The following is a 16,050-nucleotide window of genomic DNA, read 5'->3' as shown; positions in this document are numbered from 1 at the left end:
CAGATCAGCCTGTAGCATTATGAATAAATGTCAAAGGCAAAAATATACGTCACCCGCATGACTTTTAATTTGCTGCAGTGATTAACCCCAAAGAGAAACTAGGATGCTCTTCTGTCTCTCTGGAACTAATAAATGCAACTTCTGTCATCTTCTCCATGAGCGAATCACAAATACATTGCTGTCACCATGCAGCGTTTCCTGTGTGAGATTGTGGCTGTCAGCTGACATTACTCTCACTCTCTGGAATTACATCCCCTATAGAATTTACTGCCGTCAAACCTCTTTACAGCCCTCTTGTGGTGAATGGCTGAAAAGACAGATATCAGTCGGAATATTTCCTTTATCTTTATCTAAGCTTAACACATGCTCGATGTTCAGGAGAACCCTTCTGGATTCTGAGCACTTTACTTTGAGCAGATGTGTCTCCCTATAGTCAGTGAAATGCTTATAGCAGATTTTTTTATTTTTTTTTTTTGGGGGGGGGGGGGGGGGGGACCTAGAAATGCAAACTGAGTAGAGCGTATAAAACACTTCACCAGAGCTAAGATCAATGATAAAGCTTCCAGAATTCCCACAGCTGTCTCCCCTTTTTTTTAACTTGTAATATGTCCAATTAAGGCCAGCTGGGATTCATTAACTGAAGCATCTGTATGCATAGAGCTGAAGATCCATCACTATGACAGTCATCCAAACCTGCCCTAATATTATCAATCTTTGCTCTACTTTTACCATTTCGTGAAACCAAAACTCTTCCCAAAAAGTTTTCATTTGCTTTTTAGTTTTATTGCTTCATGCTGTATTTTAAATTCTTATTTGTCAACGGGAATTTGATGGTGTGAATGTGCGCTAGGTGCCAGGTAGACCTGTCCATGTTGAGTAAGGAGCACACGCACAAGCTGGAGCTGCCGCTGGAGGAAGGCGAGGGCACTCTGGTCCTGCTGGTAACGCTGACGGCCTCCGCAGCCGTATCCATCTCCGACATGTCTGTCAACTTCTTGGACGACCCCCACGAGCGGCAGAACATCGTCAAGAGATATGTGAGTACGAGTGTGTCGCCCCCTACTTGCACCACCCAACAGGAAGAAAATGCCAATAGAACATATAGAATCATTATCAATATTTTGGCTCCGATTGAGGTGAACATCTTACGATAGGAGCGGAGAGTCACAATGGGGCATCGAACCAGCGATTCTGTAGGTGCCAGGTTACAGTGCCACCCTCAGATTTTCTCCATTTGTTCTTCATATGGCTGCAACATAACGTTGCCAAATAGTCGTTCATTATGACAACTGGAACAAGAAAACTGACAGGGGACACACACTGAGATCTTCTTCCTTCCTTTGAGCTGGGTTCAGTCTTATAAAGATGAGCGTCCAGTTTTATACTTTAACGTTATGCTCAATCAAACAGCATATATGTCTATACTGTGCCAAAGGCGGGGCGCTGATGTAGTTGATAGCTTCAGGTGATCTTCTGCTGAAGGCAGCAGGCTGAGCAGAAGACTGTCTGGACCTGGGCTGGGGATTTACGCATTAATGCTCATCGATTGGTAGGGCTTTGGTTAAGTGACTTCTTCTGAAAAACTGGGGCATTTGACCGCTCCTGAAGCAGCTGTCAGCTGACTCCTGGCTAGCGGGAGAGGACGACATTGCGGGGGCCTGAACGGGGAGAAGTGAGGAGCTGGGGCTCTGCTGAATGACCCCCCCGCCAACCCTTACCTAATGAAAAAGCTCCTAGTCAGTCCCTTTGCCTGCGATGGCATCGAGTCTCAGAGTCCAGCACAATGTTGGTAGCCTCTTGCTTTTGTCCCTTTGGAAAGCTGTCGGTCTTCAGAGAGGGCGCCGTGCTAACCCACACACATACACACACACACACAGACACACACACAGACACACACACAGACACACACAGACACACACAGACACACACACAGACACACACCCACACACACTCAGAGACCTATACTCATATCCTTATTGGGACTGCCCATTCATCTCTATGGGGAAAACCCTTAACCCCCACCCAGCCCTAACCTTCACCCCCACCCAGCCCTAACCCTAACCATAAGTAACCGACAGAGTTAACAGAATACGAGACTTTTTTGCATTTTTAGTTTTTTGACTGCATTCACAGATCTTTGTGGAGACCTGAAAAATAGTCCCCACAACGTCAAAATAACTATAAAAAGTTTTTATTATATTGTGGGGGAAATTTGGTCCCTACAATGTTACATACCCATAATCCACACACACACACACACACACACACACACACACACACACACACACACACACACACACACCCACACACACACACACACACACACACACACACACGCACACACACACACTGGTGTGGCACTTTCTGGGCCAGCTGCCTTGTCCACCCTGTGAAATATCTAAGATGAACACAGGCTTTTCTCGGCCCTCAGTCTACTGGCGTCCCACTGTAAGGATGCGTGTCTATTACTGGTTTGCAGGGTTTTTCAGTGCCTGTGGTGTTGCCCGTTTGCTTTTGCCTGTGCCAGTCTGTGCGTGTCTGTGCATAAAGTCCTAATATCAGCTAACAGTGACACTTGGGCCCCCTAATTGATCCCCAGTCCTCCAGACTAACAGGCTCAGCAAGCCTGATATCGGACGGATGACCTACATAGTGGAGCATCACTCTAATCTGCTTCCTACTGTGCAGTGGCGTTACACCTCAGTGCAGTGACTGCCGGCGCCCTGAGAGGGGAGCTCTCGCTCCAGGAAAGGAGATCCCCCCCAGCCTTACGAAGCTCTGTGGGGTGAAACGGGAGGTGCGTGGGTGGGGTTTGGGAGGTGGGGGGGTTTTGAGGGAGGGGGGTACGGACCCTTATGTGAAGTGAAGAGGAAAGCTATTTCACCTCTTACATCTCCAGGCAGCGTCTCCCGCTCTAGAAGAGAGACACCCCCCTCTATTCTCCACAGAGGAACGGTCCATCCAGAGCTACCATTCACACGGAGGGGGCCAACCATCTGAGAACAGATGAAATGGGGGGGGGGGGGTGCCGGGAGTCAGGAGGGCATTCATTTTCCTCCATTATTAGCATATTCCTTTTCCCTGACTGACATCATTTCAATAAGTGAATTTAATAAAGATGTTCCTTATCAGGGAAATGGCAGATAAACTGAAGTGTTGGCACTAATGCGCTACAATACTCCTCGAACAGATTAGCGCTGAGCCGACTCTAGCAAATTTATTCCTGCCTCTATCTTTATGAAATCTGCCGTCTGTGGGCCGGCATGCAGCTAGCGTGCAGCTAATGCTATCGTAACCCCTTCCGTGACGCTGGTTAAATGCTGCCCGCCATCACTTCCCACTGTCCATATTGCTAAGAATGGGGTTTCTGTAAGAGTCGGCAGATAAACCGAAATCAATGGCCGGGCTTATCTCTCACTTTATCAAGTGCTGCGTGTCAGGAGCGGATGATGTCCCAAGGCTGTCAGAATCCAGCTAGTTTGGGACGTGATAAACTGCAGAGTACAGTGAATGCTGTCCTTTAAACAAAGAACACAAGTTACAGTTGTGGGATGTGTACTGGGATGTGTACTGGGATGTTTATCTTTTAATTGCTTAGTTATGAAAGAGCCACAGGGAACCGCAAAACCTGAAGCCTTTTCTGGGAAGCACAGGGCGCAAGGTGGGGGGGTGGCCAGCCTGGGTGGGGGGCTCATTGTTGGCATGTCACACACACTCTGGGCGATTTACAGTCACCAGGTTGCTTGACTGGACATCAGGGGAGACCGGGACACGGGGAAGCTCTACACGCTCGGGGACGCTCGACTCTGCAGCGTCACCCACACCACCCTTTACCAGTATTTACTTCCAGCAAATTGTACGACAAACGCTGGTGATCACCAGTCTAGATGTTGCAATATTATGGCAAAAAAGTATGCAGGGACTCGAAAAATAAATAGCAGTTGCAATGCAGTTATTGAAAATATTGAAATTATTTCTACTCAGTGAAAAATATTCTTCTGATCTGTACAGGTGAAGGAATTTGAGGCTGTGATTTGGAATCTGCTTGATGTTGCTGCATCTGTCTGTGATTCTGTGAATTTCCTCTACAAAATACCCTTGAGTTATGGAAGAACCTCTGAACATCTGGCCAAGTTGGAAATCTTTGTACTTTGTAATTATAAAGCAACGGTTATTGATAAATCCTTTATTTGCCATTTGCACAAATAGATTGGAATGCTTCTCTTCACTTTCCTGACCTAGCGCTACATAGCTTGGGGGTGGGGGGTCCACAGCACAGGGTCAGCGGTTCCCCCAGAGCCAGAGGTTAAGGACCTTGTTCAAGGGCCCGTGAATGTGTGACTATACTGCCGAAGCCTGGACTTGAACCAGCAACCTTCTAACCAGTAAGACAGAGAAAGGTCCCACTGAGTCACGTACCACAAATGTGTAACATACGCTTAACTGGTTTGAATGGTGAATTTCTGTGACAATATCAATGTTAGTCTCACAGATCTCACATTTTGGGGACTAAAAGTTTTTTTTAAAACAAAAAAAAAAACGTGGCATGCAAAGTAAAACAAGGAGAGCCGCTTGGCCCCGTCGGAGAGTAACGGGATCGCAGTCTGTCAGACTTACTGCAGAGCTGATTCCTTCACGATGTCGTATTTTCTGCTCCTCGAGGCCGACGGCCGAACCTCCCTCATGAAAAAGTAAAGAAATCACATTTGATTTTTATTTGACTGCGTTGATGAATAACACACATGTTCCCGGAAGAGCAGATCCAGTGTATGTATTGTTTGCACACTGTATATCTTTCTTTCATATGGGGCTGTTTCACACCAATTTCTGCTGTATGATCTGAAGAACGACTGGTTGACAAATTAGAAGCAGAGCGGTTCTTCCACTGACAGAACCTGTTTGTCCATTCGACTGCTTATTCAGCACGGGGTCGCCTGGAACCTGTCCCTGACAACAGAGGGCAATGATGCTGAGCATCAGAGATGGTGCTCTAGGGCAGGACACAAGTAACATTGAACAAATTAGGAATGGGCTTCTAGTTGCGTGACTTTGGACTGCAGGAGGAAAATGGAGTCTGAGGAACCCTCTAGAACAGGGGTCTCCAACTACGGGCCTGGAGAGTCACTGTCCAGCAGGTTTTCTGTTCTATCTGGCTTCTGATGAGCCACACTTGCTCTCAGGTAAATACCAGGAACAGGTGGGGCTCATCAGAAGCCAGGTAGGATGGAAAACCTGCTGGACAGTAGCTCTCCAGGACCGGAGCTGGAGACTCCTGGGCTAGACTAAGAGGCCAGGACAGTCAGTCGGAAATAAAAAGTGACCGCCGGGGGGGTGTTCCTGACGCTGCGACAATCGCTTTCTTGTCCATCGCGGTGACGGTCCCCCACTCTGCTACCCCTAACATGCCTGAGTTTGTCACTTTGATAACAGGGCTGAGAAAAAAATATAAAGTACGTTCTTTCATTAGGGAGGAAGGAGCCTCATATTTCCGCATCCCTCAGCCTGTCTCTAAGACTCCCGAAAAGACCCAACGCTGCAAATTACAACTTTCCCCACTTTAGAAGTGCTGCTGCTTCAGAAACCTGGCGGATTTTAGGCCGCCGACAATTATCATAAATAACGAGGCTCCACATCTACGGAGACGATGGCGTATTAAAGCCGGACGCCTCCTCTTTCCCTGTGCAAACTCTCCATGGGTTTAGACACCGATATTGTGTGTAAACCGAGTGCCTCTGACAGAGTTTATAATGACTAAAGTTTGTAGCCGGGGTCTGACTTGGGAAATTATAATTATCCCTCTGGGTACCTTTTGAGGGATGTTAGCGGAAACGCAAATAAACTGATGGAGCTGCATTTTCACCCTGTTTAAAGAGTTTTCCTCTTTCTATTTGTATGCAGTGTATGTGCACCTCTGACCTAAATGTATAATGCACATGCAGACTGAGCTGATTCTCTGCTTATTCCTGTGTGTGTCAGTGAGCTGGAGGATCTGACTCCCCCCCCCCCCCCCGTATACAGGCCTGCGTCACTGATATGCTGCTTCACTTCTATATGAAGACACGCTGTCCTTGCCGCTCATGGTTTTTTAAAGCTGAGCTCTGTGCATGTTGCTCTGAGCCCAAATTACAGTCAATGATTCATCCAAGCGACTGACATCCCATGTAGGTCGTTGCCCAGCCATCTTTCCCGTGCTGCCTGGGATAGGTCCCAGGTCGTCCTGGCGACCCCAACCAGGCTAAGTGGCTAGAAGATGGATGGATGGATGGATCCACCCACACTGCATGCTGCAGTGTGTGAGAACAAGCACCTGGAAGGGGAAAATCACAACAAACTCAAGGCAGCTCAAAACTGAACCCTACAGCAACACTGTTTTGAAATTGACAGCAGTTCAAAGGTCTCTTAATCACAATCTGATTTCCATTCATATGCAGTTTCATTATTTTAATATGCACATTACTGAAATTTAACCCAGTAATTACTGAACTTGCATGGAACTGTAGCGCCATTGCAGATGTATTTTATTACTTCCCGTCGTGCATGTTTGTGTCTGTCTGCATTACCTAACTTACAGGACTGTTGCATTTTTGACATGATATCTGATAAAGGGGGTAAAACGTAAAGATGTGATTCATCCCCGGGGCAAAAACTGCAGAAACAGCCCCCAACAGCACTAAGGAGTTTATAAACTCATACACATACAATGCGAAGGTGATGGTCCATAATTTTGCTTGGTCTGCCGCGTTGCGTCAGTGTTCCTCCCTTCATAAGTGGTATGTGCCTGATATTAACCGTCCAAATGAAGCATGTATCCCTGCAGCCACATTGACACATTGCTGCATTCTGCTCTCAGCCTGCGATTACTTTGCTCCCATTAAACAAAACGGGTAAGTAAAAAAAACATAATAACTCTGACATTTACATTAACCACTCTCCGATTCAGACGCAGTTTGAAGATTGCAGCTAGACAGACGGCTGATGTAGAGATTTCCAGAATAATAAGGCATTCCCATTTGCGCTGATCTCGGCCAAACAAAGAAAAAGGCATTGGTGTTAATTGTAGTTTGCTTGCAAGATCATTTTTGAATAAGTTTATAAACTAAATTTTACTGCAGCAACGAGTCATTGTTTTCCTGTGCATATTTCAATGCGTCCTGTCCTTAAATATTATATAGTAAATAAGCTAAATAGCGTATGGGCATGCTAACACTTTCTCTAGGGACGGGAATGTCCTCTTATCAAGGGAGTTACCTTGTAGCCTCAATGCTGGTTTCACAGAACGGTGACCTAGAAAATGATGTCTATGTGTGTATCTTTACCTCTAGGCGTATCAGTGTGTGTTCTATACCTTGTGAGGACACAGTTTGGAAAAAAAAACGATGTAATTTTCTTCTATTTTTTGTTTAAGAACTAGAAGTTCGGGGTTGTTTTTTTTTGTTGTTGCGCGATTTAGGTTCATTTGCGGCTCTTCACTGTGGGGGACACGGGTTTGTCAGCGTCGAGGGGAACATAGCATTTCGCTCTCCTCCACTGGACACGTGAGGGGAAGAACAGGGGATAAAACTGCCTGTACCTGGGGGCTCAAGCTAGTTTCCCCAGGACGAGTGTCCCCGCCCACGCCCCCCCCCTCCGTCTACCCGCAGTCTGTGGCTCTGCCGTCAAGCCGACCCATTAAGTGATATGCAAATGTGGCCTCAAATCCTCACACCAGAGGTGTAAAAATTCCCTGCCTGTTCCCCGCCTCTGCCCAGACCTTTGCTGCACTTTGGGAAGAGATGCATCCCCACTTACTTGTTGGTCTATTTATTTGCTGGCATTTCTTCGACCTGGTTGATCACAGTGCTTCACATTCAGTGTTCTTTATATTTGCCGGTGTCTAAGCTGTTCGGCAAATGTTAAAATCAGCGGCCTGTTAAATGAGAGCTGCCTTTCTTTGTCCCATTCTTATTGGACAAATCTTCTGTCTCATGTGCACTGGAGGTAGATGACTGGTTAATAGCTGAAAGAGTCTTGTCTGTAAGAGTAAGCTGAGATGGATTGTCCCCCTTTTTTCAGATGTTCCTGGGTGTATTTCGGCTGCTCATTCAGACTGACAAATCCTTTGTACTCGTCTCTCTACTTTTCCCACAATCCTTTTTACTGATATTTCAAGGTGTTTTCCTCGGCTGCAATTAGCGTACCCTGCCTGCTGCCCCTCCATCGCGTTCCGGTCACGCCCGAGCGCACGCCACCCCCGAAACGTCTTCATCGTGCTCCCGGAGGAGGCGGGTGGGGAAGGGCCGGGTCACACAGAGGCTTGGAGTTCAGGGGCAAGTTACGCAGCGGGAATCGCAGGGTTTGCCCCGGCTTTCCTTTAAGGAGTTGCCGCTCTGAGGTTCAGACGCATGTCGAAGATTTAGCGACTTCAAAGCTCGCCTCCCGCTAACCTTAGCCGCAGAGTGCTTCAAAAGCGCCTCCTTCAGCTGCTCGGGTCACTGGTTGCAGCCGTGAGTTTGCCTCCAGACGAAGGAGCCCGCCTGGTCCTACACGCCGCCCAGACATCACGGGCTGCCCAGCCACGTGCCGGTCTGCAGCACATGTGGGTTTTTCAGTGCCTGTGTGTGATTCATATTTATAACCAGTAGGTCTTTGAGCTCACCAGACCTGAGCATGTCTGCCTAGGACCTGCTCTGTTTTCCGGTTTATGTGTGTTTGTGTGTGTTGTGCTTACGACATGCGTGTGTGTGTCTGTGAGTGCTGTACATGTGTGTCCGTGTTTGTGTGTGTCTGTGTCCACGTGTGTATCACCTACAGTACTCTTCACTCCCTTTCTGGCAAAAAATCCAGTTAATCTATAACGTCAAATGACGCCATGCCTTTGACCTCCAGTGCGGCGTGATTCTGCAGTGCGTTCAGCTGAATTTGATGGCTCCCATCTTGGTCCTAACACCCTTGTATTAACACAGATGGTTTCACTGCGTTGGGTCCCATCTCTCTGTCTCACTCTCACTGTCTCTCAACTCATTTCAAGTTCTTTTTGGGTTTAAAATAAATTCAAATAAATTTATTCGTCCAGGGCGTCCCCCTGCTATATGCCCTATGATGGACTGGCATCCCGTCTTGGGCGTCCCCCTGCCTTGTGCCCTGTGCCGCCTGAGCTGGGCTTCAGGCTCAGCCTGACCCTGTACAGAAGGAGTAGTTATGATGATTGATGGATAGATATATATTATAAACAAAATAATAACATTTTAATGAAAAGTAATAAGCGGTTTTCTCTTCCCTCACGCTCTGTGCCCTCCGGCTGCGGCAGGCTGAGGCAATAACGGACGCCGCGCTGTTTTTAGGTTTCTCTTAATTTGTTATTATTTTTATTCGATATTTTCTCTCTCTCGTCTTTTCTCACCCATATCCAACAGAGCCTCCTGAGGTCATTCCACAACCTGAAGGATGTAGGCCTGGTCCAGGTGAAGGTCATCCGTGCCGAGGGCCTGATGGCAGCTGACGTGAATGGTGAGCCGCGACGATCAGTGGCGTTTGCCGTCTATGTTATATCCACATTAACGCAACAGAAGCATCTGTGCTGGGAGTGCTGGTTACATGTGGACGGTAATAGATTTTAAAGAGGTATGGGATGCTCACTATTGCATTGATTTCCTGTAATACATTTCAAATTATATACCATTTCAATGTAAAATGTCTAGTTCATAATTCTCTCGCCAACATAATGGCTGTCACAGACTTGCCAGTTGCATAGGCGTTACTCTAAGACGTCCCCTACTGTAGCAGTAGGATTCCTGCTAACTTTATGAATCCCTTCCATTGTCCCCCCCCCCCCCCCCCCCCCCCCCCCCAGTATTCAGATGAATGTTGAATGTTATATCCTTGGGCACTTCTATCAGTCATACTATAGCAAATTAATTCAAATCTCTGGTGCCAACACTAAAGAATTTTTTTCTCTTTTTTTTTTTGCGCCCCCCACCCCGCACTGCGCACCCACACACGCACTTATACTCGCCAGGCCCGCAGCCGCCCCCAAATTATCCACATATGCCCTCCCACCATTTTTTGTGGTCATTCACTCAGGTGTAAACAGTCCTTATGAACCCTGGACCGACAAAGGGGGCATTTGGAAATGCCAGTGAGCAGCCGGCTTGAAAGAAAGAGCGCAAATTGGTTTCTAATGAAACCCTCGATCCTTTCAGTCGTCCTGCAGGGCCGGGTTTGGGCACGGGGGGGTGGGGGGGGGTGCTTTGTCTTACTGAATCACGGCAGAATGACGGCTCTTCAGGCAGGGGCCTCGCAGGCTGCCCGTCCGCTACCCGGGGGCCACTTTAGTCCTTCTCCTTCTTTCTTCCCCGGGGGGGGGGGTGTTGGCGAGGGGGGGTGGTGCTTGAGCATGAAGAGCCTGCAGTGTTGGCCAGTGCTCTTCAGGACGGGGGAGGTTAATGGCTGGAAAAAAGGGATTAGGGGGTCGCAGCTAGCCTTGTGGTGTGAAAGTGTTATGTGCACCCCCTTGCCCCCCCTTTGCCCCCCCCATCTTGAGTAAGAACTGATGGGGCTTAGCTCTGTGCCCAGCTGCCACCCTGAGAGACTGCGTCAGGGCCTCCCTATCACTCCCACACACGACTGCGTGTGGGTACCTGCCATCCTACACAGTATACACTTTGTTGGATACCCAAGGGGGGGGTCTGGTCGGCCAGGGAACACGCAAGGGGGGGGGATACTTTGATTAGGGGCTATTCTGTCCAGTTAGCGTTGCTTCCGAGCAGCTGCTGGCTGCAGACCCGTACCGCTGTCACGTTGCCGCGGAGCTCTGCATGCCACCACCACAACACCCAGAAGGCCTCGCTTCAGGCCTCTCTTCAGGGCCTCATTTCAGGCCTCTCTCAGGCCTCGCTCCAGGCCTCTCTTCAGGCCTCGCTCCAGGCCTCTCTTCCGGCCTCGCTCCAGGCCTCGTTTCAGGCCTCTCTTCAGGCCTCGCTCCAGGCCTCTCTTCAGGCCTCTCTTCAGGCCTCGCTTCAGGCCTCTCTTCAGGCCTCATTTCAGGCCTCTCTTCAGGCCTCGCTCCAGGCCTCTCTTCCGGCCTCGCTCCAGGCCTCGCTTCAGGCCTCTCTTCAGGCCTCGCTCCAGGCCTCTCTTCAGGCCTCGCTTCAGGCCTCTCTTCAGGCCTCATTTCAGGCCTCGCTCCAGGCCTCGCTTCAGGCCTCGCTCCAGGCCTCGCTTCAGGCCTCTCTTCAGGCCTCGCTTTAGGCCAGTGTGCCGTATTCTTCCACATTGTGGAATCAGTAACATTTTAAGGTCGTGGTTCTTCGTGATAAAACGTTTCTGCACCTAAAAGTACTCTAAAACTGCAACATGTATTTCACATTTTTTGAATCGTAATTATCTTTCAAAAATTCCTTTAAATATATTCTGATTCTTTGTGATCTATGTTTCATATTAAATGTTATCTAAATTTCCCATTGCTATACTACATTATACTGTACATGTACCTATACTACATTATACTGTACTGTACTATACTACATTATACTGTACTGTACTGTACTGTACTATGCTATATTTTTCCTACCTATAATTCCTCTTTATAATTGTGGGCTGCATTTTTAGCATTGATAAGAAGGACCCGGGGCCCCTGCAGTGTACACAGTAGTTTATGCTTTTTTTCTTACGGCCAGTACCGTCATGCCCAAATGTGGCATCGCTGTTGTCTGAATCCATACAAGCTGCACTCTATTGAAGACGCCCACCATGAATTACCCAGCATGCTTTTCTCTGGCTTTAAAGCAAAGGAGCTTATTAGAGATGCACGACCCACGGTGTTCCACGGCCGACAGAACGATCCGTTTGGCCGTCTGCGCCACCGAATTAAGATGTGCCCAGTGGCAGGCCCCCAGCCCCCAGCCCCCAGCCCCCGCCTGCCGTTTCACAGCCCAGCGATCACACACTCTCAGAAGGGTCCGGCCCCGTGGCCCTGACCCCGTGCACGGCCCCCATCGTTCCCAGGGGAACGGGGGCCTGCCTCGCGATCGTCTGATTTCACGCGCCCCCCCCCCCCCCCCCCCCATCCCCGTGATGCGTGTTGACAGGGAGACAAAGGCGCTGGGTGACTGCCGCGCGGAGGTCTGGGAGAGATGTCAGCCAATGAGGTTACAGACTGCAGAACACGGGTTTTTAATAGAGAGCTCACAATCTGATTCGCCACAACAGAGCCGCCTCTGTTCCCTCCCCTGCCTACCCCCCCTCCCCACACACACACACACACAGACTTTGATGCGAGTTATTGCATTAAAGTGAAATGAAGACACGTTGCAGCTCTTGCTCTCTCTCTCTCTCTTTCTCTCTTTCTCTCTCTCTCTCTCTCTCTCTCTCTCTCCTCTCTCTCTCTCTCTCGCTCCAAGAGCTCCCAGCTTGATCTGTCAAGGTCTTCATTTAGTGTGCCGTCTCTGCGGCCATTGAGAATCCGGTACGGTCGAGTGTGGACGCCACGCGGGTAGCGTGGATCCCCGGCGCTCGGCGCCGTAGCTGCGGCGATGTGCCCATTCTGGTGCCTCTGTGATGTAAATTTCTGCTGGCGTGCGACTTGAAATTTAGCGGAGCTGAAAAGCTTGGGGTTTCACCCCCGTCGCGGTTGTGCGCCAGGCGTGAACGTCGCCCGTAAGCAGCTGGTTGAATACGTTCGGCTTGAGGCGTTGGATCGGAGCCGTGCTTCGTGGCATAAATACGTTATTACACATATTACACAATTATCAAATGTACTGATGTGTTGCGCAATACGTGTAACAAAATAAAGGTTTTATTTTAATTATGGTTAAAAAAATTTATATATATCAATCTTAAATAAGTAAAGAATTACAAACATTAGCTTAATCAAATCGTAACAGAAATCTACAAGATGATGTTGACATGCAGTCAATGGAGTTCATTTTATTTTCATGTTAAAGTTTAGCAGTATAATTTCTCCTGCCAATATTTGCGTATTGATTATACGATACATACCAGTCGTTATGTGTGTATATTAACAACCTCTATTCAACCAGATCAATAAGTGCCACTGGGCGACAGCTCATCTGACAGGAGTGACTCTTAATTAATCGCCGTGACATTTATGTAGCATGTCAACGAAATGCCTCGTCCTTTCCGTAACATTTCAGCAAAGTCGCTGCAGTCAACAACAAAGACGTTACACGCCGGAACGCGGAGAAAGCCTGCGACTAAAGCTGTCGGCCTTCTTCACTTTTGGCGTCTTGCTACTTTGGTTCGTCTTGTTCGCATTTTTATCCAGTGACCCTTTGTCTCTCTACCACAAAATCCGTCGTCATTCGATGCCGGCTAGTAGCCTTCAGATCGATATCAGTACAGTGGAACCATGACGAAAGGCCCGTTTCAGAAGTTTTCCAGCTTAAGCTTTCTTAAGAGTAGCTAGCTTGATATATTCTGTGAAAGTATCTTTATATATATATATATATATATATATATATATATATATATATATATATATATATGTAGCATCTTCTATAGTATTTGTCAGTCACTTAACAAGGACTTAGCACTGTTGTACACCAAAATGGTTCTGTTGCTATGTGAATGATTATTTTGCATATACGGGGTTATATATCATTTCTCAGTAAACCTTGCTGCAGTAGAATATGGATGTTTCAGAAAGACAGGAATTTGCTTTTGTGCAAAGCTTCTGTCACCTCTTTCTTTGCATGTCTTCAGTACCATGGGGGCCCCAGAGCTGCTAGACTGGGGAGAATCTGAGGAAAGACACTGGTCGTCTGTCATCCTGACAGCCACGTCCGCTTTCTCTCTCCGTCTGTCTCGCAGGGAAGAGTGATCCCTTCTGCGTGGTGGAGCTGAGCAACGACCGGCTTCAGACGCACACGGTCTACAAGAACCTCAACCCCGAGTGGAACAAGGTCTTCACCTTGTAAGAGAAACCTTTCCTGCTGGAGCGTGCAAAGCCCCGGCACTTTGTGCCACCTGGCTGAGAGTCACCGCTGTCCGGATCGATGCCTGTTTTCGTGTGAATAGGCAGCGGTTAGACAGTGGAACGGAGCGTTGGCCTACCAGTGTACTAACACAGACTTCTGGGAGACCAAAAGCTTATTTTGGTTTTTTTGGGGACTGCAGTATAAAATGTATGTCTGCACCAGAGATAATTTTATAGTCATATACACATACTTAATATGTACATACTGTGTAACATTTTAAAAGTAAGGTGCTTTGATACATGCAACAATCCCTTCACATTCACAAAGGTTAGGGGTAGAAGATCCCTGCAGACCTGAAAGTGAAACAGGCACCTCATCCGTTTCCTATGAAGATCTTTATCTATTATATACAAACCGTCTAAATCATACTCCTCTATGTGCAAAGTTACTACTGTACACGCCGGCAGCACTGCGTTTTGGGCTCATTATTAAAAATGCAAAATTAACCGCCCCTGAAAGGTTTCGTTTGAGAAACGCGAGGTTCCATGGTCAGAGAAAGCTGACATGTGAATGATGCTGCCTAGAGGGACAAAGACACGCGGCATAGCCAAGCCAAGTCTTTTAACATTAGATATATTAACAGATTAGATAGATACTAAAATATAGTATATAGTATATAAGATATAGTATACACTTACACTACAAATATTCATAATTTATATGGTTTTATGTCATCCAAATCTTTTATGATATTGTTCTTGGCTTATTGCTTCATCTGCAAGTGTCTGCCGTCTTTTGGCGAGCTCTAAAAATATTCTTGTTATAATTGTTCAGTCAACTCACGAATTATGAATGTTAGATCCCAAATGTGAAGGGCTTACTGTATATCTAAAAATCTCACGAATGTCTGGGAGAAATGCTCTGGACCATTGGTGTCTTGCTATTTCAGTTCATTTTCTTTATATATGGAGATGTAGAGAATTACGTTAGCTAAACTGGCATTACCCTTTTATCCTCAATATCACAGAGAAAAAAAAACACTAAACATTACTCTATCGTATCTCTTGTGCAGGGATAACTTAAATTTTCCTTAAAAAATGCAATGCTTTAGTTTCAATCAAGCAACCAGTTACACTTTTTATCTGGTAATTCATTAATCTGTGTTTTGGGGTCCTGGGGAAAGTAACATGTTTAATTTACTCGCAGAGTAACGATCGGGCGGATGTTCCGCGTCTTTTGCTCCTCGACCGATCGCTCTCTTTTCTTCACCTCCACTCGCGACGTGGCCTGAACCAGCAACGTGAAGGACATCCACTCTGTGCTGGAGGTCACGGTTTACGACGAGGACCGTGATCGCAGTGCCGACTTTCCTGGGGAAAGTGGCCATCCCGCTGCTGAAGGTCAGCCCCCCCCGCGCCGTCTGTCCAGGCGACGTTTCCCCGCATTTCCGTCCTTTATGTATCTTATCATTTTCCTATGTATGCACTGCGCTATATGTATATGTAATAACAGCAAATATAGATATAAACAAATGTCAGTTTAAATGATTTGTAAAGCACTGTCACCCTTCAGGTGATTATAATGTATAGCTGTCATGTTACCTGCTGCGCACTTAAAAAAATATATATATGTATGTTTAATTAATACATTTTACTAAATATGTATATGTGTTTATGTTAATGTTCATTCTACCTTTAATCTTCTTCTCTGGCATTCATGCATATCTAAACGGTAATACAGAAGTGGAGATTCTGTGTGTGTGTGTGTGTGTGTGTGTGTGTGTGTGTGTGTGGGGGGGGGGGGGTGGAGAAGGAGTGTAAAAAGTGAAAATCCTCAGGATAGTTCACTTCTCCCTGACAGTTGGCTTCCGGTAATGAGCAGGTACTTGTCAAGAGTCCCCTCAGTTGTTTTGGGCTCCCTGTCAGATTCTGCAGCTGGGGTCAAAGGTCGGGGGGGGGGGGGGGGGGGGGGGCGAGCTCAGCTGGGTATTGCGAGACAGACGGCTGTCATGTCCCCATCCGGCAGATCCGAAACGGCGAGCGCAAACCGTACGGCTTGAAAAACAAGGCGCTGACGGGGCCAACCAAGGGGGTCGTCTATCTGGAAACAGACGTGATCTTCAGCGTGGTGAGCAGTG

At 47.4% G+C, this 16,050-nt stretch overlaps 1 protein-coding gene across 1 annotated transcript in view; it reads left to right on the top strand.

Moving 5' to 3' along the window:
* Positions 1-16,050, top strand: part of LOC125746073 (multiple C2 and transmembrane domain-containing protein 1-like) — a 130,137-nt gene that overhangs the window by 71,054 nt on the left and 43,033 nt on the right. Inside the window, 6 exon segments of the mRNA XM_049019684.1 lie at positions 851-1,037; positions 9,393-9,486; positions 13,807-13,909; positions 15,210-15,279; positions 15,281-15,313; positions 15,939-16,040. Coding sequence (XP_048875641.1) covers positions 851-1,037; positions 9,393-9,486; positions 13,807-13,909; positions 15,210-15,279; positions 15,281-15,313; positions 15,939-16,040 — 589 coding nt within the window.

Source organism: Brienomyrus brachyistius, chromosome 7, assembly GCF_023856365.1.
Source record: "Brienomyrus brachyistius isolate T26 chromosome 7, BBRACH_0.4, whole genome shotgun sequence".
In the NCBI taxonomy this organism is placed as follows: domain Eukaryota; kingdom Metazoa; phylum Chordata; class Actinopteri; order Osteoglossiformes; family Mormyridae; genus Brienomyrus; species Brienomyrus brachyistius.
This window is presented reverse-complemented; position numbering and strand designations above follow the sequence as displayed.